Source organism: Meriones unguiculatus, chromosome 7 (assembly GCF_030254825.1).
Source record: "Meriones unguiculatus strain TT.TT164.6M chromosome 7, Bangor_MerUng_6.1, whole genome shotgun sequence".
NCBI lineage: Eukaryota > Metazoa > Chordata > Mammalia > Rodentia > Muridae > Meriones > Meriones unguiculatus.
This window is the reverse complement of record NC_083355.1, coordinates 1,570,652-1,594,037: the sequence shown is the minus strand read 5'-3', so window position 1 is coordinate 1,594,037 and position 23,386 is coordinate 1,570,652. Positions and strand designations below refer to the sequence as shown.

General features: G+C 51.0%; 2 protein-coding genes across 4 annotated transcripts; one reads left to right on the top strand and one right to left on the bottom strand.

The window, feature by feature from the left end:
- Positions 1-27: 27 nt before the first annotated feature.
- Hexd (hexosaminidase D) lies at positions 28-15,327 on the top strand. Its single transcript, XM_021637450.2, is given in 14 exon segments — positions 28-154; positions 1,092-1,210; positions 3,617-3,726; positions 6,834-6,921; positions 7,745-7,909; positions 10,188-10,371; positions 11,115-11,186; positions 11,553-11,748; positions 12,824-12,906; positions 13,939-14,017; positions 14,092-14,193; positions 14,328-14,417; positions 14,914-15,085; positions 15,088-15,327. Coding segments are annotated over 13 exon segments (1,461 nt in total). The 5' UTR covers positions 28-154; positions 1,092-1,126; the 3' UTR covers positions 15,124-15,327.
- LOC110548842 (cytochrome b-245 chaperone 1) lies at positions 15,272-21,968 on the bottom strand. Of its 3 annotated transcripts, none has more exons than XM_021637456.2 (7): positions 21,817-21,968; positions 20,962-21,110; positions 19,831-19,872; positions 19,354-19,427; positions 18,380-18,476; positions 17,197-17,341; positions 15,272-16,882 (listed from the first exon to the last, which is right to left on the bottom strand). In XM_021637456.2, the coding sequence occupies exons 2-7, from the start codon at positions 21,044-21,046 to the stop codon at positions 16,762-16,764; spliced, it is 564 nt and encodes a 187-aa protein (XP_021493131.1). In that variant the 5' UTR covers positions 21,047-21,110; positions 21,817-21,968; the 3' UTR covers positions 15,272-16,761. The 3 variants fall into 3 exon arrangements, with proteins under 3 accessions (XP_021493131.1, XP_021493130.1, XP_021493128.1); XM_021637455.2 differs by having other exon boundaries at positions 21,656-21,957; XM_021637453.2 differs by having other exon boundaries at positions 21,631-21,940.
- Between the last annotated feature and the right edge of the window lie 1,418 nt (positions 21,969-23,386).

Genomic DNA, 23,386 nt, shown 5'->3' with positions numbered 1-23,386 from the left:
ACGCGCTCGGCCCTCGGCCGGCTCGCGGCCAGGCGTGAGCAATCGGAGGCCGAGCGAGGGCGGGGTGGGGGAGCGGGGAGGCGGGGCCTTCCCCTCCCTTGGCGCCTCTCCCCTGGACGCCTTCTCCAGTTGCAGGGCTGGGGCGACCGCGTAGGTGAGTCAAACCCGCGGCCACGGGTTGGTCTGGACTAGGAGGACCTGTCTCCTGCAGCCGCCGCCCTCTGCCCGGATTGCTCCTCTGAGAATCCTGTGACAGGTCTCTCGACAGATAGCCCCTGCCTGAGAACGGCGACCGGGGCTGGGGATTGAGGGCCAGGGGGAGTGGTTCCTGTGGCTGAGGCTTGAGTCCTTGCACAGGACGACCAGGTGAAATCATGGAACTGGGTACACGACTCAGTGGCTCTCCTTTCCTAAATAATCTTTTGTGATTTTACAGAAGGTAGGAAAGCTTTCCTTGATTTCCTGGCTGCTTCAGTATCGTCCAGAAATTAGTGTTAATGCAAACTGCAGTCAGCTCTGATGAATGGAGAGCTTATTCCCCTTTCAAACTGTTACTAATTATTTGCAGTGGTGGAGGCGGATTCCAGGGCTTCTGGCATAACGAGGCACGGAGCTAGCCACACGTCCCAGCTCCCCAAATTATCCCTGCCATAATTGTTTTCTTCAGTGCTAGGAATTAACTGAGGCCGTACGAATGCTCGGCAAGTGTTGTGCCGCTAAGCTGTACCCCAGCCCTTACCTCACTTACTAGTATAGAGACAGGGCCTCATTAGGCTGCTGGGGCTAGCCTTGAACTTTAATCTTTCTTCCTCAGGCAGGGGGTCTGGTGGGAAAGGTGTCACAGATGTGTGCCACTGCCACACTGGTGGAGGGTTTTGTGGCTGTTAATCGTAATCACCTCATAAAGAAATTAATGCCTTCCCGTTTCAGGGCAATTCACAAACACTGTATTTAAATATGGAAGTAAACTCTTTGCTCGTTTTCACAGTAGTGAAGTGAGTGTCTCCTGATGCCATTGGCTGGTATCAGGACTGAAGAAAGAAGGGGAGGGATGCCCTTGCTCCTGTTTGTAACTGAGCTCTCTCCACCAGCAAGAGGTCACAGGCAGAGACCCTGTTACTCCAGCATGTCGTGTAGCACGCCGTTTCAGATGAGATTCGTTCATCTGGACCTTAAAGGAGCACCCCCAAAGGTTTCCTATCTCTCTGAGGTAAGGATTCACCTCTAAAGAATCACCTTTTACTCCACGGACCTGTGCACAGGTGACATGCTTTGAGGCCCTGTGGATAGGCAAGGTGGTGACAGAGCATAGGGTTTTCATTTTCTCCCAGTTTCCCAGCCAGGACAAGCAAGGTGGCACAAAGAACAGAAGAAACCACGACCTCTTTGTTGTGGCTGAATTGTACCTACCAAAAAGATAAGCTCAGGTCCACCCTACCTGAAAATTGTCCTTGGAGAGTTGACCAGTTAAGATGAGGGCACACTGGATCTCTGTGCACCTAATAAGAAAAGCGACTTGTGGGGGGGGGGTGTTCGGGGGAGCACACTACACACTCGGTCATGTGTGTCCGTGTGGACACCACAGGTCAGCAACACGTCTTCCTCTATCACTAACACGTCTTCCTCTATCACTAACACGTCTTCCTCTATCACTAACACGTCTTCCTCTATCACTAACACGTCTTCCTCTATCACTAACACGTCTTCCTCTATCACTAACACACGTCTTCCTCTATCACTAACACACGTCTTCCTCTATCACTAACACACGTCTTCCTCTATCACTAACACACGTCTTCCTCTATCACTAACACGTCTTCCTCTATCAATCACTAACACATGTCAGACAGACAGGCTAGCCAGAGTAAACCGTAATCTGGCTGTCTGTGCCTTGCCAGTGCTCGGTTACAGGCATACCCACCATACTCGGCTCCTATATGAGTATTAGGGATCCAAACTCCAGTAGAAGAGGGGACTTTAAAGTTGGGCCTAAAGGGAAGGTGAGAGAAGACATAAGCACTCCCTGTGACAACAGAAGCAGAGACTGGCCTGGTGCAGCCACAAGTCAGTGAATATGACGGATGGTTCTAACTACCAGAAGCTACAAGAGGCAGAAAGCCCTCAGAGAAAGTGTGCCTATCGCTCCTGAATGTGGGACTCCTGGCCTCCAGAACTATGACAGAAAATCCTGTTATTCGAAGCTATTCATTTGTAATTGTTTCTAGTCAATCCTAGAATACCAATACATTCTTCCACATTCTTCATCTGTAATCCCTGTACTTGGGGAGTAGAGGCGGGGAGGTTCGAGAGATCAAGGCCAGCATTGAGCCCAGAGCAAATTCAAGACCATCCTGGACTACAGAAGACATTGTCTTAGAAAAGAGGTGATGGGGAGCTGGTAAGATGGTTCAGCAGTAACGGTGCTGCCACCAAGCCTGATGACCAGACTTTTATTTCTAGGACTCATGTAATGGAAGGAGAGAACCAATTCCTGTAGGTTGTCCTCTGACCTCCACATGCATGTTGGGACACACACACCACATAAAATAAATACATGTAATGAAGAGTAAAATTTATGTGTTAGGTATCTCCATAGATTCCAAAGCTGAAATAAGCAGAGCCATATCCAGACACCACGAAGCTCAATTGCCAGCACTCACATGGCAGCTCACAACTGTCTATAACTCCAGTTCCAGGAGATCTGACACCCTCACACAGATAAATATGCGAGGGAAACACCAATGTGTGTTTAAAAACAAAACAAAACAAAAAACACTGGAGAAATTAGACAGCGTCATCGTCATTGCACTTGATTTCTTTGTGATAATTAGGTTATAGTCTCTCCATGGTCAGCTGCCTCTGTGACTTGTACTGCTTTAATACCCATTTTGTGACTCATCTGCAGCTAAATTTCAGTTCTGAACTGACTTGATTCTGCATACTTCACAACTTTTCTATACTTAAAACCTACATCACAGAAAATACTTGGAGCACTGATTGGAGATTGAGAGCTGTTTTAATACAGATATAGGCCCCCTCATTAGTGCCTACATTGTGCCCCCCACCCTCGCACCTTGATCTCAGACCAGAAAAAAAACACCCAGTTATTCTGTATAGTAGGTATGGACAGGTCCTAAAACTCCTTGAAGATAGGGAAGGGTGAGAGGAAGGAGCTCTGACTTTGAACCCTACCTTAGCTGTATTCGTCTGATCCCGGGGAAGTATAAGTGGGTCAAGGTGAGGTTGTGTGTGTGTGTGTGTATGTGTGTATGCAGTTCCTGGTGCCCCTGTTGCTCTGGCACACGGGTTCTTGTGAAATAGACCCCTGTGGCCTGGCTCCAGCGTAGTTTCCCAGCTGTCCCAAGTCCTCCCTCAGCTGAACCACCAGCAGTCCTTGTTGATTGCTATCAAAGACACATTACACTCCTGTGGGAAACAATAACTCCTGTTGTTAAACAAGAATGTGTCTGGCAAACATCAGCTACTAACTCGAGATTTAAAGTTTGTAAGAGAGAAGAGTGAATATCAGCACCTATCCTCCACACCCGAGAAGGAAAAGGTGTACATTTCATCGCAGTCCTTTGTTGTTCATTCAACACCCTCTGTCTCCTTCCAGGTTTTCCCCTTGTTCCATGCACTTGGTGCAAATGGCCTCCTCATTGAGTATGAAGACATGTTTCCCTATGAGGGCCGCCTGAGGCTGCTGAGGGCTGAGCATGCATACAGGTATCAAAGCTAGCAGGGAATTCCAAGTGACAGGGAGGGCCTTCAACAAGGAAGGCATGTGCAGAACCAAGGGTAGGATAATTGGAATATAACATTTTACAGTCTTTCAGGCCTTTTTTTCACTTTTCTGTCTTTCTAAGCATCTTTGTGTATATAACTTGGTTACAGAATTAAAATGTGTAGCCAGGTGTGGTGACTCATACCTGTAATCCCAACACTTAGGAGGCTGAGACGGGATGATTGTTGATGGTTAAAGGCCATCTTGGACTGCAGATTGAAATCCTCTTAGAAACACACCTGCCTGTGGAGGCTCTTGCCTTTAATCCCAGGCGGACCTCTGAGTTTGAGGTCAACCTGGTCCATGGAGCCAGTTCCTGGATAGCCAAGGCTACACAGAGAAACTGTCTTAAAAACCAACCAAACAAACCTAAAACACATTATAATAATAAAACATTGGGCTGGAGAGATGGCTGAGGTGATAAGAGCACTGAATGCTCTTTCAGAAGACCCAGGTTTGATTCCTAGGTCCTACATGGCACCTCACAACTGCCTGCAGCTCCACTTCCAGGCAAGCCAATACCTTCTTCTGACCTCCCATATTAAAAATGTGGTATACAGACAAATGCAGGCAAAGCACTCAGAGGAATTTTTTTATTTATTATTCTCTCATATATCCCAACTGCAGTTTCCTCTCACTCCTCTCCTCCCACCTCCCCTCTCCCCCACATCCACTTCTCTCTTTCCCTTCAGAAAAGAGCAGGCCTCCCAGGAATATCAACTAAACATGGCATAACAAGTTATGATAAGACTAGGCACATACCCTCATATCAAGGCTGGACGAGGCAGCCAAGTAGGAAAAAAAAAGGATCCTAAAAGCAGGCAAAAATCAGAGACAGCCCCCATTCCCACTGTTAGAAGCCCCACAAGAATGAAGCTACAGCCGGGCAGTGGTAGCACACGCCTTTAATCCCAGCACTTGGGAGGTAGAGGCAGGTGGATCTCTGTGAGTTCAAGGCCAGCCTGGTCTACAGAGTGAGTTCCAGGACAGCCAAGGCTACAAAGAGAAACCCTGTCTTGAAAAAACAAACAAAACAAAACAAAAACACAAAAAAAACCCCAAAACAACAACAAAAAAACCCTACACAACCATAACATAGATGTGGAAGACATAGGTCAGACCTGTACAGTCTCCCTCCCTGGTTGCTGTTTTGGTCTCGCTATGGGCCCTAGTTACTGATTCTGTGTGCCATGTTTTTGTGGTGTCCTTGACCCCCTGGCTCCTACATTCAAGTAAATATGTAGAGGCTGGAGAGATGTCTTATAGGCATATTTTTTTTTACCATACTTTATTTGGGTTATCATATCTATTACCCTTCTCCACCCCAGTTCCTTCCAACACACCAACAGGTAGGAAGACAGAAGGTTAGCAGGCAGAGGGGGTGTTTTTTAGACTACATCCTGCTGATTAGGGGCATTGAGTTCCTTGGGGCAAATCCAATCTCTGCTTCATCAGGATATCTTTAATTTCTTCTTATCAACCACTTGACAAACCAGCAGGAGCAGGAGGAACAGCCATGCCTCCTCTCTTGGGGCTCTGGTGGTTTTATACCCTTTCTAGAGTCCCCAGAATTAAACTATCTTCAGCTGGCACAGTCATGCCCCTCCAGAGCACGTGTGAGGCAAATAGTTGGCTGCTGTGGACAGTCTGAAGCAGTCCTACATCCCACACCTGGGTCAGAATCACAACGTGTATAGAGCATAGCTGGGGTTTAAGCCAGCAGAGCTATCACCACAGTGCCTGTGTTGAGGAGCGCTTACTGCTCTCACAGAAGCCTGGGTTTGTTTCTCAGTCCTTAGCAGTGGCTGGCCTGTGACTCCAGGGCCGGGGAGCCCTTGCCCTCTTCTGATCTCAGGCTTCTGCATGCACATTATGCAGTACAGACACTCGGCACACACGTGCAGAAAATACCTCTTTAAGCAAAACATGTACATTAAAGGCCACCAGGAACATTTAAAAGAGAAAATGAACATCTCTGAGCCCAGAAAGGGCTCAGAGGAAGAGTAAGAAAACCCAGGAAGGCATGGGGCCCATGGGGCATCTGAGACTGGGCTACATTTAAGGCCACATTGATTTTTCTCTCATGTGTGTGGTGTGTGTGTGTGCAGCGTGTGTACACTCCTATGGAGGAGGCCCGAAGCTGACATCCCAATTCTGTGTCACTCCCTACTTCATTGACTGAAGGAGCATCTTGGTTGAGGCCATCACACACTGTTTTGGCTAGTCTGGAAGGCAGCTTGCTCTGGTGTCTCCTGTCTGTGTCTTCCAAGCACTAGAAGCACAGAGAGGCCACCGTGCCCACCCACAGTCCCCTAGGGTCTGGGCATCTGAATTCCAGTTTTCTTGCTTCTGCAACAGGCATTTCAACTCTGATTGCCCCACGTCTCACAGTTGGATTTTAATCTTGGAATACTAAGTCTGTCACAGAATTCAAGATTAAAACAACTAGTGTCATTTTAGCTACTGACTTGGTGAAGCTGGGGGTGTGGCTCAGTAGTACAGTCTTTCCTTTGCATACACAGGGTATTAGGTTAGATCCTAGGCAAATCAGGGGACTAGAGATACGGGCCTTGCTGCTTCTTCAGGTAGGCATGATAATAACTGCCTACAGTGCCAGCCCTTGGATGGCTCAGGCAGGAGCATGGGCTTCCATCCTGTTTCAGGAAAACCCAAACAAGCAAAAGGCAAGGTGTGTGGCAGTGGGAAAAGCAAGCTCCTGCTGGTGGAATGTCAAGCCCTCACCATGCTAGAGGGCAGCTTGACTCTGGGTATCCTGGTTCTGGGCCCCTGCCCAGCTGCTGTTTTCTAAACAGTGAATATCTGATTGTCTTTTGGAGTAAAGAAAGGGGAGATGGGTGTGATGGGATCCTCTCGAAGGTTAAGGGCTGTATGAAAACAACAGGAATGAATTTTGCCCTCGGGCCAGTCTGCCAACCCCTGTTGTGCAGGATGACTCTTCATAGAACATGAAGAGGGGCAAGAAAGGGCTGGGCAAAGTGCTGCGCCATCCAGGCTGATCCAAGCCTCTGTGTGCTCTTAACCTCCCCAGCCCCTCTGAAGTTACAGAGATCCTGCGCCTGGCCAGACTCAATGAGCTGGAAGTTGTTCCCTTGGTGCAGACATTTGGACACATGGAGGTGAGTGGGAGGAATGAAAATTCTGGCCTAAGTGTGAGCTTCAGAGACTGGGCTTGGCCTCCAATGTACAACAAGGGCTGACCTGTTGCCTGAACCCCTGCTCTCAGGAGCACTAACCTATCAGCAGCCAGAGAGCACAGCTCCTGGTCATGGCAGCTTCACTAGGGAGGGAGGGAGGGAGGGAGGAAGGGAGGAAGGGAGGAAGGGAGGGAGGGAGGGAGGGAGGAAGGAAGGAAGGAAGGAAGGAAGGAAGGAAGGAAGGAAGGAAGGAAGGAAGCATTTTGGTTTCTACCTGAGTCTTTTTACCAGTGCTCAGATTATTCTCATATGTAAAACAGACAGCTGAGAAGCAGCCTGGTGTTGATTCAGTAGGTATAGGATACAGCTGATTCACTCCTCTAGAGCTGTTGGAGCACTGGCTGTTCTTTCAGAGAACCTGAGTTTGGTTCCCAGCAACCACAAGGCAGCTCAAACCTACCAGTTCCAAGGGATCTGATGCCCTGCTTCTGGCCTCTGCGGGCACTAGATACATGTCCTGCTAACTCTAACAAGAAAAACACCCTTGTAAGTAAAAAGACTAAGCTGGAGATGGAGCTTAGTGGAAGATAACTTACTTAGCATGTGCAAGGCCCTGAGTTAAAGTCCCAGCATCACAGAGAGATGGGGGAGGGAACCAGCTAGAGGGCTCAGAACCCAGCTCACCAGAGTCATGAGCCCTAGGGCACACTGGCAGCTTAAGCAGCAGAAGCTTGGCTCTTACCACGGACATGCAGGGGACCAGGGTGCTTAGGCCCCAGCGTCCCTCTCTTTCCTTGTCTTGTAGTTTGTGCTAAAACATGCAGCCTTTTCACATCTCCGTGAAGTGTCTCTCTTTCCCAACACCCTCAATCCTCATGAGGCTGAGTCTCTGGAATTGGTAGAAGCTATGATTGACCAAATTCTGGAGCTACACAGGGGTGTCCGGTGGCTCCACATTGGCTGTGATGAGGTGAGTGTCTTCAGTCTCAAGGTCTGCAGCTTCTTTTCTTCAAAGCCATGAAATAACTTCCTTCTTTCCTTCCCTCCTTCCCTCCCTCCTTCCCTCCTTCCTTCCCTCCCTCCCTCCTTCCCTCCCTCCCTCCCTCCTTCCCTCCTTCCCTCCTTCCCTCCCTCCCTCCCTCCCTCCCTCCTTCCCTCCCTCCCTCCCTCCTTCCCTCCCTCCCTCCCTCCTTCCCTCCCTCCCTCCCTCCCTCCCTCCCTCCCTCCTTCCCTCCCTCCCTCCCTCCCTCCCTCCCTCCTTCCTCCCTCCCTCCTTCCTTCTTTCCTTCCTTCCCTCCTTCCCTCCTTCCTTCCCTTCTTGTATTTATCTATTTACTTATTTTATGTGTATAGGTATTTTGCCTGCATGTATGCCTGTGTGCCATGTCTGTGTTGCCATGTCTGTGTTGCCTGGTGCCCACAGGGGCCAAAAGAGGGTGTCAGGATAGCCTGGGACTGGAATTATAGATGATTGTGAGCCCCTTTGTGAGTGCTGACAGGCCTTCCTCATGTGGAAAAGCTCTTAACCACAGCAATCTCTCCGGCTTCCTCTTTATTTGTTTTCTTTTGATATGGTTTGGTTTAATTTAATAAAAAAACTGATAGCCAGGAGGTGGTGACACATGCCTTTAGTCTGAGTACTGGGGAAGCAGAGGTATGCAGATCTCTGTGAGTTCAAGGCCAGCTTGGTCTACAGAGTGAATTCCAGGACAGCCAGGGCTACACCGAGAAATGTTTTTTTGAGATACAGTCTCATTACATCATCTAGGCTGGTTTGAACTCTTGATCTTTCTGCCTCATCTTGCCAAACACTAGAATTATAGGCATGTGCCACCGTGCCAGGCCCTGTGGATTCTTTTAAGTAGAGAAGTAGTCTGAATACTAAGGAATGAAGACAGGGATTTGCCAAGGAGACAGGCCTGCGAAGGCAGCATTTTAGATGATATTTTGGAGTGCTGCCTGGCACAGGGCAGTCCTGCAAAGCCCAAGTCAGGTGTCCTGCATGCCAGACGACAGTATCATCCAGAGGGACAGGCTTGGTTACCTCCTCCTCTTGCAGGAACAGAGCCAAACCAGCCAGGAGCAAATTCATGCCTTTTCAGACTGTGGTGGCCCAGGAAGTGCAGTTGGAGGTTTGGGGGAGGGGGGGTGTATTTGGATCTTGAAACACTGACTTTGGAAAGTGCTCCTCTGTGACATCCATGTTGTGTCCTCCTATCTAGCCGCCTCAAAGGCTAGCCTCTACCCCTCTGCTTCTCTGGCTTGATTCCAGACATGTGGGAGGGCTAGGGAGTCTTACACAAAGGCATTCAACCCTGAAGTTTCCACTTTTAAAAGGACATCAAAGCTGGACATGGTGGCTGACATCAGTAATCTTAGCACTTGGAGGATTGTGGAGAGAATTGCCATTAATTTGAGACCATCCTGGGCTCCATAGTTAGTTCTAGGTCAGCTAGGCCTAGGTGTCTCAAAATAAGGAAATCTGAAAGGTGTGATTGTACACACCTGTAACCCAGCAGCCTTTACAGCATAGGGAATTACAAGCCAGCATAGACTACATGAAATTCTCTCTCCGAAAAGAAAGGGGGGTGCTGGAGAAATGAATGGCTCAGCAGTTATGAACATTGGCTGCTCTTCCAGAAGACCTGGGTTCAATGCTCAGCACCCACATGTCAGCTCACAACTGTCTGTAACTTCACTTCCAGGGCATCTGATACCTTCACACAGACATACATTCAGGCAAAACATCAATGCACATAACATTAAAAATATAAAATAATAAGGAGGCGGAATGATAAAACAATGTATTATAATCTGTATATGAAGTCCTGTTCAGAAAAAAAAAAAGTGTGTGTGTGTGTGTGTGTGTGTGTACATACATTTCATAGATGGAATTATGCCACATGTTGCCTTCTGGGCCTGGCTTCTTCACTCCCATTCTGAGTGTAGGATAGGGCTCTTCAGCATTACCACATGTCAGGAATAGCCATGCCACAGTGGATCCCATCTCCACCCACGCCTCAGTGAGGTCATAGCGTTGCCCCGCCTCTTAGTGATCTGAGCAGAGCTGCTCTGAACTGGCCCTAAGTGACTCCATCTAAGAAAGGCAGTCTTCCTGTGGAAACTACGGAAGCCGAGTTTCTTAGTTCCCTCTTTACTTGCAGCCACCGAAGGATTCAGGACAGGTGGAGACCCTGCAGACGTAAGGATGGCAACGGGTTCAACCCCACCCTGTTTCTTCCTCCCAGGTCTACTACTTGGGCGAGGGGGAGACCTCAAAACAGTGGCTACAGCAGGAACAGAACAGCCTGGTGAAACTGTGCCTGTCCCACGTGCAGGCGGTGGCCAGCCATGTGAGGGCCCAGCACCCTGGCACAACACCTTTAGTGTGGGATGACATGCTGCGGGACATCCCCCAGGAACAGCTCAAAGGTTGGCAGGGCCCGTGCGGATGGGGCTGACAGGTGGCTGCCCAAGACCTGTTCCAGAGGCTTGGAAGTGAGCTCTTACTGTGTGCTCGAGTGAAAACGCTGCACCTAATCCTTCCAAGTCACTGCACGGCCTTGCTGGGGTGTGCGCCAGAATTGGTTTGGCTGCTGTCAGGCCCAGAGGAGCCATGGGGTGGCCAGTGCTCTCAGTGGCCAACCAGGGCAGAAGAGGATCTGCCCCAGCCTGGGAGATGGTACTGTACAGATCATCTAGCGCCACTGAACCCTGCAGTTCGGTGACGAGATCAAGGGCCAGCTGTACTGCACTGTGGGAGGCTAGTTATGGTTCGTGTTAATGAGATAGAATCCGTTAGAGATGTGCTCTGGGGCCCTGAGGCTGCAAGCAGCTTTGAGAAGAGCTTAGGAGTCTTCTCCTCACAAAAGCAGGCGGCTACAAACTTCAGTTGTAGCTCTGGTGTTTATGATCAAGAGCCTAGCCCAGCTGCAAGCTGTTCTTAAAACAGTAGACCCAAGAAGACGGTCTGTGTTCCCATTGTAACATGAAAAGAAGGTGCATGATGGCACACGACTGTAATCTTAGTACTTAGGAAGCTGAGGCAAGAGGATTGGAGTTCAAGGCTAGACTGGGTAGCAAATCTATATCAAAATAAATCAAAATGAATGTCTAAGAAGCAGGGGTGTGATCTGAGTGGTCCTTCTACACTCATGACCTTGCTTTCTTGACAGCATCTGAGGTGCCTCAACTGGTAGAGCCTGTGCTCTGGGACTATGGAGCTGACCTTGATGTCCACAGCAAAAGTCAGTATGCTCACAGTACTTTCCTCACGGTGCATGTGCCTGCATGTCTCTCCTTCATAACACTGTAACCTGAATCACTCAGCCTGGGAATCATTAGCGTAGCCGACACCTCATTAGTGTGGCTGACCAGCATGAGCCAGAAGGCCATGCAAAGCTGCCTGTCTTGGTGGGAGATCCCCTGCTGACTCCAGATCATCCAGGTCCTTTCCAGCTCTTCCTGAAGTGTTTATTCCTAATGAGTGATAAACCACAGACTTCGTGGGAATGGTTGGAGTCTCCTCCCTGCTAGGATAGGTGTGTCATCTGCTGCTCTGTGTCTGAGGGCCTCTCTGTGAGAGCTGCTTATCTACTTGCTTTCTTGCCTAGTCTCCCTCATGGGAAAGTACCAGGAGTGTGGCTTCCAGAGACTGTGGGCTGCCAGTGCCTTCAAGGGGGCTACGGGGGCTAGTCAGGCCCTGCCTCCTGTTGAGCACCACGTCAGAAACCACGAGCAGTGGCTGCAGGTTGCAGGCAGTGGCCCAGCGGACACTCTGCAAGGAATCATCCTGACTGGCTGGCAGAGGTACGCTCTCAGAGGCTTGGGGGTGGGGAGTGGGGAACAATTGCTATCATTCAAGATGGCAGCCTGCCTAGTGTTGGCCTGGCCCCTTCCCAAATCATGCTCTTCATGCTTCTGTGGTTCCCTCATTAACTCTGCTGAGGAGACACTGAGCGCTCAGAGCCACAAGCATATAATCTTCTAGTCTGCGTGGTCTGCATGTCCTGAGTGATACTGCATATCTCATGTGTAGCCAGGCATGAAGATTAGTCCTTGTTCTTTAAAAAATAGGGTGAACCCACACCTTGGTTCTAGCTAAGTCCTAGTATCAGGTTCCAACCTTTTAGCTGGACTGGCTGAAGCTGGCAGCTCCATCAGGAAGAGCTGGAAAGATGTCTCTCTGGGGCCTTCATAGGTTCCAGAGTGTGACTCCAGAGCAAGGTTCTCCACCAGGTGCGGCTGTCTAGGGTGGTTATGGGGTTGCTCATGGCTTCAGTACATGCCCACTGACCAGCTTGAGAGATGGTTCGAGGTGGCTCATGGAGCCTTATCAAGCATTTGCCGCCCTGGGGGAGTGAACTGGGGTGTGAGTTAAACCAAGACTCTCACACAGAGTGAAGCCCTTTCTGTGTACTGGAAAGTGAGATAAAGGAAATGTGATGGGAGTTTCACTGGCCCTGGCCCTTTTGTCAGCCTGTGTGCCACACAGCTGAAAAATGGAGGCCAGGCCATGGGGAGGCACTCTGCCCAGCCCTGGGGGATCAGCTGCCCACTCTAATCTGGGGCCTTGAGAGAAAGATGAGGAGGATCCCAGGATGCAGGCCACAGAAGAGCCTCTAGGAAGCAGACTAGTACTGGACAGTGGCTAATGAAGGCTCCACAGAAGCTCGACCCCGAGTGTATGCTGTGGAGTGGACCCAAGTGCTCAGAGCCTGTTTCCCCTGCTCAGGCTCCTCCCTGGGGGCATCTTAACAGATGTAATGCAAAATCTCCATGACCTGGAGCCCGCGTTGAAAACCCCGAGCCATGGCATGGGATACATCATGCTGCCCACAGTGGTTCCCAGCCCAGGAGCTGACTCCTCTTCTTCTGGACGCAGGTATGACCACTTCTCTGTGCTGTGTGAGCTGCTCCCTGTGGGAATCCCATCCCTGGCTGCCTGTCTGCAGACACTTGTACATGGTACGTCCCAGCCAACAGTTCTAGACCCCCTACCCACTCTTAGCCAGGAAGAAAGGAGGCCAGGGTGCTGGTTTCCCCCAAGCTTGCCCTGCTGTCTGGACTGCGGTTCTTCACAGGACTGAAGAAGGCTCATATTCCTAGATTGCCCACTTGCTTGACTACCACTGGTGCAGGACTGCCTGTACCCAGATCTCCAGCCTGGCCTTTGGTAGACTGGGAGGTTATAAGGGCTGTGCCCCACAGATCCAGAAAAGAAATTCACGCTTCAGACGCAGGTGCACAGGGCTCTCGCTGCTGCAGCAGTGTCCTGGTAGCTGTGAGGCAGACTGCAGGGCTGGGCGCCCTGTGGCTGCAGGAGCCCCTTAACCATTGCTCCACACCCTGATGGGACCACTAACTGCAGAAGACAGGCGGGGCACTGGTCCGCACAAGTGTGGGCCCTGGGGCCGTGGTGAGCCAAGCCGTGCCCGTTTAAACTGTAAGACTTACAGCTTAAGATTTACAGCTCTCGGGATGTCCACATGTAAAGAAGGCCCCAAAATGTTCCGCAGCTGTGGGGTGGAGGAAAGGTGTAGAAGTTGTTTTCTTTTAGCTTTTTCCTTGGCAGTTGTTCTCTGAAAACTGTCTAGAATGAGCAGGAAAACAATGAACTGAGAAGCACAAACGGCCTCACCCACACTGCAGAGGCACTGATGTCAGTAGTGATGGCTTTAGTGTTTCCTGTTTTTGAATAGTGATTGTACTGACACGTGGGCCCCTAATGTAGAGCTAGGAACCCTGTCGGTGGCTTCCTGCCACAGCTTGTGCTGATCTGTGGATGTGCTGCCCCAGCAGTTCATTTCAGATGCTCTAGAATACTCTGCCCTTGGTTGAGCCTGGACACGGCACTGGACTGTGCAGTGAGCCCCGGGAGGAGCCAGGGATCTTGAACAGATTCCTTTCATGGGCTCGATGGAAAGCTGCTAGCTGCCCTGCCCGGGACGCCCAAAGCTTAGCCGGTCTCTGACTGCTTCTGCTTGTGGGTGGTTGCAGGAGGCTTCGCTGAGGATGTGAAGCTGGGAGTGGAGCGCCTCCTTGGGGTTGCAAGCCTGGAAATGATGGATGCTGTGAGGTAATCCCACCCTCCCTGACATTCCCTCACCCTTCCCTCGGGTGACCTCGGTTCTCAGTGTGACTCTCTGGCAGTGAGGGAGCTGGCTCCTTCCCTGGCAGTGACATCCATGCCCTCATCACACAAATTAGTCTTCACCTGCGCAGCTCTGTGGATACGCTTCTGGAAAGGAACCGGTAAGCAACCCCACATTTCTCCTTCTTTACAAAGGCCTTCTGAGAGGACTTAAAATTTCTACCTGATCCTTAAGTTTTCTCCAGTTACCTTCAAGCCACTACTGGCCCACTGACACTGTCTGGATTTGCTCCAGGTATGTCACTGGCTGGTTCAGTCCCTACCATCGCAGGAGGAAGCTTATTCACCCAGTCATGATCCAGCACATCCAGCCAGAGGCACTCAGGTAGCCAGCACCATCTTATCCTCCCTGGTGTTCCGCTCCTGGAATACCTTGTCCCCTAATGAACACACCGTGAAATGAATACGGTTATCAGTGTGAAGGGAAAACACGCTCTCTGGCCCTACAGCTCTAGGTCATGGATGGATGGATAGGCCTGTAGTACTGCCCTTAATATCAGTAAGAATCTGAGTGGTTCCTTGCCTGAGACAGAGCATTGACCACATGCTCAGGCTAACCTACGGCTCATCTTAGGGATCAGGCCACTCTAAGCTAGACTAATAAGAATACAATTCTCATTCATGGTTTTGAGAAATATTGCCAGGCAGTGGTGTGGTTCTGATGGCTAAAATGTGTCCAGCTGTTGATTAATTTTTGTCCCAGTGTTAGGCTGGGGCATGGAACAGTACTGGTGCTGGGGGCTGAGGATATGAGTGTGGCTATGTGAACTTGAACCTTAGCAGACACCCTCAAGTCAAATCATGGCTGCTGTTGCCCTCAGCCTCCTGAGCAGGTGGAACAGCCTTGTGCAGCAGCTGGAGGCAGCCCTGCAGCTGGCCTTCTACCCGGACGCCATAGAGGAGTGGCTGGAGGAGAATGTGCTCCCGAGCATGCAGCGACTGCAGGCTCTGCTTCAGGACTTGGGCGAGGCTGCCCCCCAGCCTCCACCCCCACCCCCAGCCCAGGCTGGGACACAGGTCAGAATCCCTGAGGGCTGTGGCCCTGCATATCAACCTGGACAACAGCTCAGTGACCCAGCCATGCGGGGCTTGTGCTCTTCCTTCTGAGCCCTGGACCACAGACAGGCCCAACTATAAGAACAGTAACCTTGGGCAAAGCAGAAAACAGAAAAAGGGACATTTGCAATCCGCATGTAGAGCTTTATTCTGAAATAAAAAGACCAGAAGAAGCAGAAGTCCCACTAACAGAAACTTGAATCAGCTTCTTACCACTACCCTGGCTTACAGACGGCTTCATTCTTTCACCTAGGGATGAGACACAGCAATACAGGAAGGGATAGGACAGTACCCAAGAGACAGACTTGTCTAAATTACCTTGAAGAACCTGTAGGCAACAAGCCAAAAACAAGCTATATTTCACACTCTTCATTTGTGGGGAGAAATCTCTAACTTGAGCATTTTAAAAGCTCACTTTGGCATGTTCAAGGGACCATGTTCCCTAAGTCAGGACTGGTGGCGGTCACTTCAGACACCTGTTCAAGGTTCTGGTCTAACTACTCAGCCCAGGTAGAGTGGTCTCAAAGCTGCCTTGACTTCTTTGTCTATAAAACTTCAGTTTCTTAGTTCTTCCTGGCCAGGCATAGGTTTGCGGCTTGGGGGCTGTGTGTAGGCCAGGGGTCCATGGCATTCAGGCCTGGAAGCCAAGCTAGGAACTTAGTGAATACCGTACTTTTGAGGAACTTGAGTCCACTCAGAAGAAAAGTAGGAGAGCAGAAAAGGACCGTCAGTGGCTGGTTCCAACGTCTATTAGAACAGGCAATGGCCCACCCTGGCCTTGAACCTTCTTCCATCCTCACTTCTGAAGACTGGGGTTCATAATGGTATGAGTCAGATGCCTGTGCTCCTCAGGGCTTTTAAGACTCTTGTTTCTGTAGAGGAGCTGCCAGGTCTAACTGCTGCAGAGTGCTAAAAGAGGGGGCCTTTCCTTCCCCCCGCAGCTTCTTCCCAGGCCGGGCAGGGAGAGCCTCCCGATCCTGACAGCTGTGCACTCTGATTTCTCGGAGAGTTCTGCAGCCAGGCAGCACCCAGACATCCAGAGCTGCCTTCACGAAAGAGATGTCCATCTTGAGGGATGGTCAGGGAGACGACACCGGGATTTATAGCAACAAGTTGACACCAATATACACAGGAGAAGTGTGTCCTGCTTACACGCATGTGGGTGTCTCACTGTTGCTATGCAGACAATCCTAACTGCAGTAGCCTGGGTGGCAAGGCCTCTTGAAGGCAGGCACAAGGCCTGTGCTGAGAAGAACCTGGCATCCTACGCTTCAGATTGCCCTTGGGTGAGCTTATTCAGACCAGGCTGCGCTGCCCAAGCCACAGCTGCGGTCTGCCTGTGGGAAAGGCACTAATTTCTGATACCTTGCCCTCCCCTAGATGTGGCATCCACCTGCCTGCATCCTGATAGATGCAGCCTTTCTGGGTTGTGGGAGAGGTCCAGCCCATGGTTCTGCAAAGCGTAGAAGCGTAAATAAACAAAAGATAGGTGGTCCACACTGCCCAAGGAACTGCCCAAGAGAGCCATAGGCAGATGTCCAGTGTCTGCCTGTACCCTTATAATTGGCAAGTCAGTTGGAGACATGGCCTTTACCAACAGCTATTCCACGCTGTCAGCTCTGGCCACCAGGGCCGTCCGGTTCACTGTCGCTGCTTTGTGACCGTTCTGAGGGGCTCTCCAGGCGGTGCAGCTCCAAGAAACTAGTGATGAGTTTGGCAATGGCTTCCACATCACTAGGCCATCAAGAAAGCAGGTCACCTTGGCAAAGGGTGCAGCTCCACAGCACACCACAAAAGACCCACACTGTCTCATCCCCTACAATACACCTAAAACATTCCCAGTGACCCAGTATCTCTGGCCTCAGTCCTACTCTCAATGGACTCCAACCCTGTTCTGATGCTTCCCCTGCAGACAGCCTTGGCAAAGCTGTTCCGAAGCACATACTTCTCCCCTCAGCCCCATTCCGCATTTATGAACGGTCAGCCTCTCTCCTGTTGCCCTGAGAAACACTGAGGGATAGCCCAGGCTTGCTCTATTCCGCCCTTACCTGCGTCGGCCCATGACTGCACTCTGAGTGAGGGGATGAGAGAAGCCGGTTGCAAACCGGAGCACCACAGTGTAGCCCTTCCCAAAGTAGCGGACCTTCTCCTCCTCCACGTTCACATCCTGGATGTCTTTCAGCAGGACCACCACTGGGGACAAAAGGGTTTACACATGAGCAGTCACCTCTTGGCTCGCACTCTGTGCCGTGGGACAGCTGCTGAGCAGTAGGAGCAGCATTAGTGACAGGCGCATTTGCGATTCCACATTCTGGACGTGGATCCAGAACAACTTCTGGATAAGGCTACAGTCAGGAGAGCAGTTTCAGTTTGTCCTGAGCAGTCCTGCAACAGAGACAGCTAAGCTGCTGTCTGTATGCTGTCCTTTTTGCCTGGCTTTACTTAAAGGCTGGAACCCCTGTCTAGCTTCCGTGGGATATCCTTACCATTTCTTTGCACAGGAAAACCATTACCTAATGCATGGCTGATACTGCTTTCCCAAGAGCCACTGGGAACTGTATCCCATAGCCACAGTGACATGGGGACAACCCCGTGGCTTGGTGCCTGTGGGGAAGTTCAGCCAGTGCACTAACTCCAGCCCACAAACTAGCTCTGGTCTTATCTGTGCCACATTCAGCTGTACACTGCCAGCACTCCACACCGGTGAGAGGCCTGCATCCGGGAGTCTAAGTGCTCACGTTAAAGGCTGCTGAGGAGCCTGTGTAGGCTGTTACTACATGTCTGTAACAGTAGGTGGGCTGGATACACAGGAAGAGACCTATGAGAACCTGGACTTCGCAGCCAGGCTAGCTCCCAAGCCCAGAGTTCAAGGGCTGGAGGCTTCCTTTGACCATCTAACTGTAGGGCTCGCATAGCTGACAGCAGTCAGGTACAGGAGTTGGACCAAGAGTGGCCAAGTCATTCCTGAAGACCAGAATGGCTCTGTTCTAGTCTTCTTGGCACAGTGACCCACTCCTACCATCCTCATCCAACCTAAGAGAGCTGCTGAGGAGCTTCCATCCTTCCCAACAGGCTGAGTCACGAAGTACGCAAGATGGCGTGTCTGCTTGGATCCCACCCTGCAAGCCAGGATGTGTCTGGGGGACCCTCATTCCCTGAGCAGGTGAACTTGGACCCAGGTCACCCAGGCTTCCCCAAGCCTTCACCAAACTGCAAGTCCCCACATCTTACCTTGGTCATGGCCTGCTCTGAGAAGAGTCAGCAGCTTCTTGTAGAGGCTGAATGTCTTTAGGATGACCTTCCCCGTGCTCTTGCTGAAAATGGCCTCCTGCAAACAAACGTATGCTAGCCACACACACAGCTCCAGGGAGAGGACCACACTGATGCTGAGGCACCATCCCCATGCACACTGGCACAGATACTCAGTGGAAACCCAAAGGCTCCGGACTCGCTTTCAGAGGCAACTTCTGTTTCTGACCTCTTGTACTCCTGTGGGTTAGGGGCACACAAGAGAAAGCAGGTAGAGTGGGTTCCCCCTCTTCTCCCCATGAGAACAAGACCAGGCTGGGGATCTAGCCCGGTGGTCAAACACTGGCCCAGCAGATATGCAGCCCTAGGCTCAACCCTCAGTACTGGGTAAGGAAAGGACGGCACTGAGGCCACTAAGCAAAAGGCAGAAGCCTGGGCCAAGCAGCTTCAAGCATTTTAAGGCCAAGATTGAGGAGAGGGCTTCCCCCAAAGCTACCACCTGGCCTTTCCCCGGCTCAGGTTCTCTTGATTCCTGTCAGCTATTTTAGGCGTGCAGGGAGACCTGGCTGGTTAGAGGAAGCCCCAACCCTTCAACTTCAAGGCCTGGGTGCTGGCCCAACTGTGAGTTAGCAGAATGTTCTCACAGGTCCCTATCTTGTGCAGTCAGCCCAGTAGAAGGACAATACAGACTCGCTGCAACAACCCCAGAAAAAGGAACCCCCGCGAGCTGAGTATGGAGATCTGTGCCTGTCAGAAGGCTGAGGCAGTAGGCTTACTTTTGACTTTTGAGTTTGAGGCAAGCCTACCAAAAGAAACAAAAAACAAAGACTTACAGAACCTTGGTGAAAACAGCTGAGTAGCTTCTAGAGCCTGGGGCTGTTACAAGCAAAGTGAAAGGTAACCAGTAACCAGATAACCAGGACAGATGCCTCCAGGAGGGAAGGGTGCCATCTTACCTCCCAGTCCTCCAGGTTCTGTACAGCCACAAACAAGCAGCCTGTGACATAGAAGAGCTTCCAGCCCAGGCTATCTGCAAGCAGACACAGGATTCAGCCCATCGGCCATGGGAGCCCAGGCAACGTGTCCACAGATGTCCCTCCCAGCCCAGCCTTTGCTTTGGCTCAGGTGGGAGGTGCTTCTGCCGGGGTAACTTCTGACATGTGCATCCCAGACTCTGCCTAAATCCACCTAGGAGATGGGTAGGTCTACACAGCCTTGCCAGGAGGGTGAGACCTACGACTCCTCCCTGTGGCTGAAGAGCTTTCCAAAAGGACCTCATAACACAGCAAGAGATTTAAGACATGGCTGGTATCATCTACACAAGGCAAAGCAGAGGCCACCCCAAAGGCCACACACCCACCAAGCCCGCTCACAGATCACTGCTTTTGTTCATTTCCCAGTGCAAGAAGGTTGAAGGGGATTGCATACTTCACCTCCACTGTAGTAGGCAGCTGCCAGGCCAGTGGATAATATTCCTGTAGAGAGAGGGTGTGCCTGGTTAACCAGCGAAGGGACCTCCCTTCTACACAGTGCTACAGCCAGCAAGCTGGCCTGTCCCATGGTAGGACAGCTTGCTCAGGGGCAGCAGGGAGAGGCCACCTTGTGCAGAGCTGGTGAAACAGCCAAGAAGTCTGCTTAAAAATGGAGACTGGAAAGAGCTTAACTTTCACAGAGGAGCCAGTCCAGTACTCGGCACCTATGTCTGGCTGTTCACAATCTCATGTAACTTTAGCTCCAGAGATCTAATGTTCTTCTGGACTCCACAGGGACCTATGTGCACCTGCACATACACATAAGTACACATAATTTTTTTTAGATTTATTTATTTATTTTATGTATATGAGTGCTGTGTCTTCATGTACACCTGCACGCCAGAAGAGGGCATCAGATCCTAGTACCGATGGTTGTGAGCTAGCATGTGGTTGCTGGGATTGAACTCAGGACCTCTGGAAGAGCAGATAGTGCTCTTAACCACTGAGCCATCTCTCCAGCCCAAGTACACATAATTTAAAAGTAAAAGCTAATAAAAAGCAGGCTAGCCTTCCATGGCATTCACCATTTTCATTTGGTCTGAATGCACAAGTGGTCCTGAGGTAGGTATTGTCTACATGTGATAAGGGGTGAAGACAAGACTACATGGAGAACTGTAACAGAGCACAACACAGGTCACGCGTGTATCATAAGGACAGACTCCAGAGACACCACTCCACGGCTCAGCCAACATGAGCGCAGCTCTCCCTGAGATGTCATGGCTTCTGACAGGCAGCGATGCGGAGAGTACAGGAAGCTAAGTGAACTTAGGAAGAGGAAAAATGTGCACCCATGACCCCCTGCCACAGGGACCGAAAACTATAGTGACCTCAGGAAAGGCAGGTTGTCTCAGTGAAGAGAGCTCGCCTAGCACGCCAGAGGGGCCTGCGTGTCATCTGAGAGAAAAGGCACACTGAGGGTTAATGAGGCATGCTTTTATCAAGGCCCTGTACTGAGGAGAACCTCTACTTGAATACAATGCAGCTGTTTTCATCACTTTTTAAGATTTGTGTTGGCGAAAGTGGGAAGCTTACCGACCAGCAGGGACCACGACCGGATGCCTGGAGCCCTCTTCAGGTGGAGGAGGGTGCTGGTGCGTGTCTCCACCTGCATGTACATCCCTGGAACCTGGGCTCCACTGCACGGCAGACGGGGAAAACCACACAGCGGAAGCCTGAAAGCACTGCACAGAAGCAGCACCTCGTCAGTGTAGACAGGAGGCCAGGGGAAGGTCCAGCAGACCCTAAACTCCTTTCTCCGAGGGACCGCCTCAGCTCACACTTAGATATGGGCACCGGGGCTTTGTAGTTCACAAATTCAGTGTTGGTCTGATCTCATTCCCAAACACCACCGTTTTCTTGACCCGAACTCCCGTCTTGAGTCGTTACCCACCACCCGCCACCCCCCCCCACACCCACCCACACACTCTCCGGTTTCCGGCACTTTACTTAAATCTTCCAGGAACTCCTCTTCCCGCCAGCACAGGGAACTGAAAGTGCCGCTGCGTAAGGGTGCAGTCGTAAGCTGTCAGGTCCCTGACTGCCACTGCCACCAGCCTACCTAACAGTGGCCCGAGTGCATCGGAATTCCCGGGACCCCCTGGAGACTTAGCACCCACGCCCCAGTTCTGAGGGCTCCCTGGCTAGCCAGGGCCGGTCGAGCTCCGTGCCCCGCGTGCTCAAGAATCCTAGGTAGGCACACACCTCGCCTCCCTCTGGCCTCAGTTACCAACACGCTCCACAGCGGCCCGCTCCTCCGGAGTGCACACGCCAGGCTTGCTCAACCTGCTGTGTGCCCGACCCAGGTCCGCAAGCGAAGGCGCGCACAGCGCACCAACGTGAGGCCGGAAGCACAGCGGGTGGGAACCTGGAAAGCTGCGGGACACGCACCTACGCCGGCACCGAGCGCTCGCAGACTTAGCGGGAGGAAACGAGGAAACAGCCTCTCGAACTTCCGGACTTCTGTTCCGCGGACTTCCGGGATGAGAGCCGGGTAGGGTCCTCCCAGGGGTGGAGACTGATTACGTACTCCGGCGTCGCGCCACTATGCTTCCACGCTCCGGTAGACCCGGCTGGTCCTTGGGGCGCGTGAATTTAACCTCCTGGCTGGCCAAGGATGACGTCACTCACGGAGGCGCCCTATCTGTGCAGAACGTGGGGATGGCTTAGGAGCCGGAGGTGTGGATCTGAATTTTTTTTTTTTTTTGGTTGGTGGTGGTTGTTTTGTTTTTTGAGACAAGGTTTCTCTCTGTAGCCCTGGCTGTCCTGCAACTCAAGAGATCAGCCTGCCTCTGCCTCCTGAGAGCTGGGATTAAAGGCGTGTGCTACCAACTCCTGGCTGGATCTGGAATTGTAAGGACATAATGAGAGGTTATACTCAGCAGCCTCTTAAGGTGGGAAACATGGACTCCCTGAGGTCAATCTAACAAAAGATTCACAGTAAATGAAAATGAGTACATGACCATTCTAGGCCCTAGGTATGGTTGAGGAGGGTTTTATTGTCGATATAAGGGAAAGCACAGCCAGAGGCAGAAGGAAGAGTCCGCCTGAACATGGCCATCAGAATAGACGGCCATGAGAGGAAACAAGGACAGAGTGAGAAAGGAAGAGGAGACAGACGAAAGAAGACCAAGAGAGCAGAGAGAACCAAGAGGTGAAGATAGTGTGTAGCCAAAATGGTTGCGTTTTATATGCAAAGAGAAGCTGGGGAAGGGAAGCTCAGGGGCCGGAGAGGTCAGGGAAGTGGGCAGGCGGAGAAGTGCTGAGCGGCCAGGAGTCCAACAGGTACTCGATGGGAGCATGACCATCATCCGCTTTGATATTTAGTAGGCACCTCAGCCATCTGTCCTGGTTTCTCTGAGACCTATACAATAATTACAAAGACACTAAAAGCTGGAGCAACTGTCCCTGTTTTGCAGTACGGTGATCTGTGCTAGAACTGAAATTTCCATTACTTTGCCATTCTCGTTGATGTGTTATCTGTTTCTTAATTTTCTAATGGCCTTATAAAATCTGCAACAGCATACGTAACCCTGGAAGTGTTGTCAGTATAAAGCTATATTATATATTGAGAAAACTGATTGAGGCATTTCAGCCTGTAACCCCAGCACTTGGAAGGCTGAGGAGAATTGCTCCACCAATTCAAAGCCAGCTTGGATAACGAGTGAGATCAAGGCCAGTATGGGCAATACAAAGAGATCAGGAGGTGTAGCTGTGGTAGAGTGCTTGACTAAGCATGCACAGGACCAGTCAGTGGATAAATAAAAATGACATTCTGTCTATTGTGTCTCTTTTTAAAAGTCTGGCCTTAGCCAGGCGGTGGGGGCACACATCTTTGAAGACATTTATTTTATGTATATGAGTACTCTGACTACAGGTACATCTGCACACCAGAAGAGGGCACCAGCTCTCATTATAGATGGTTGTGAGCCACTGTGTAGTTGCCAGGAACTGAACTTAG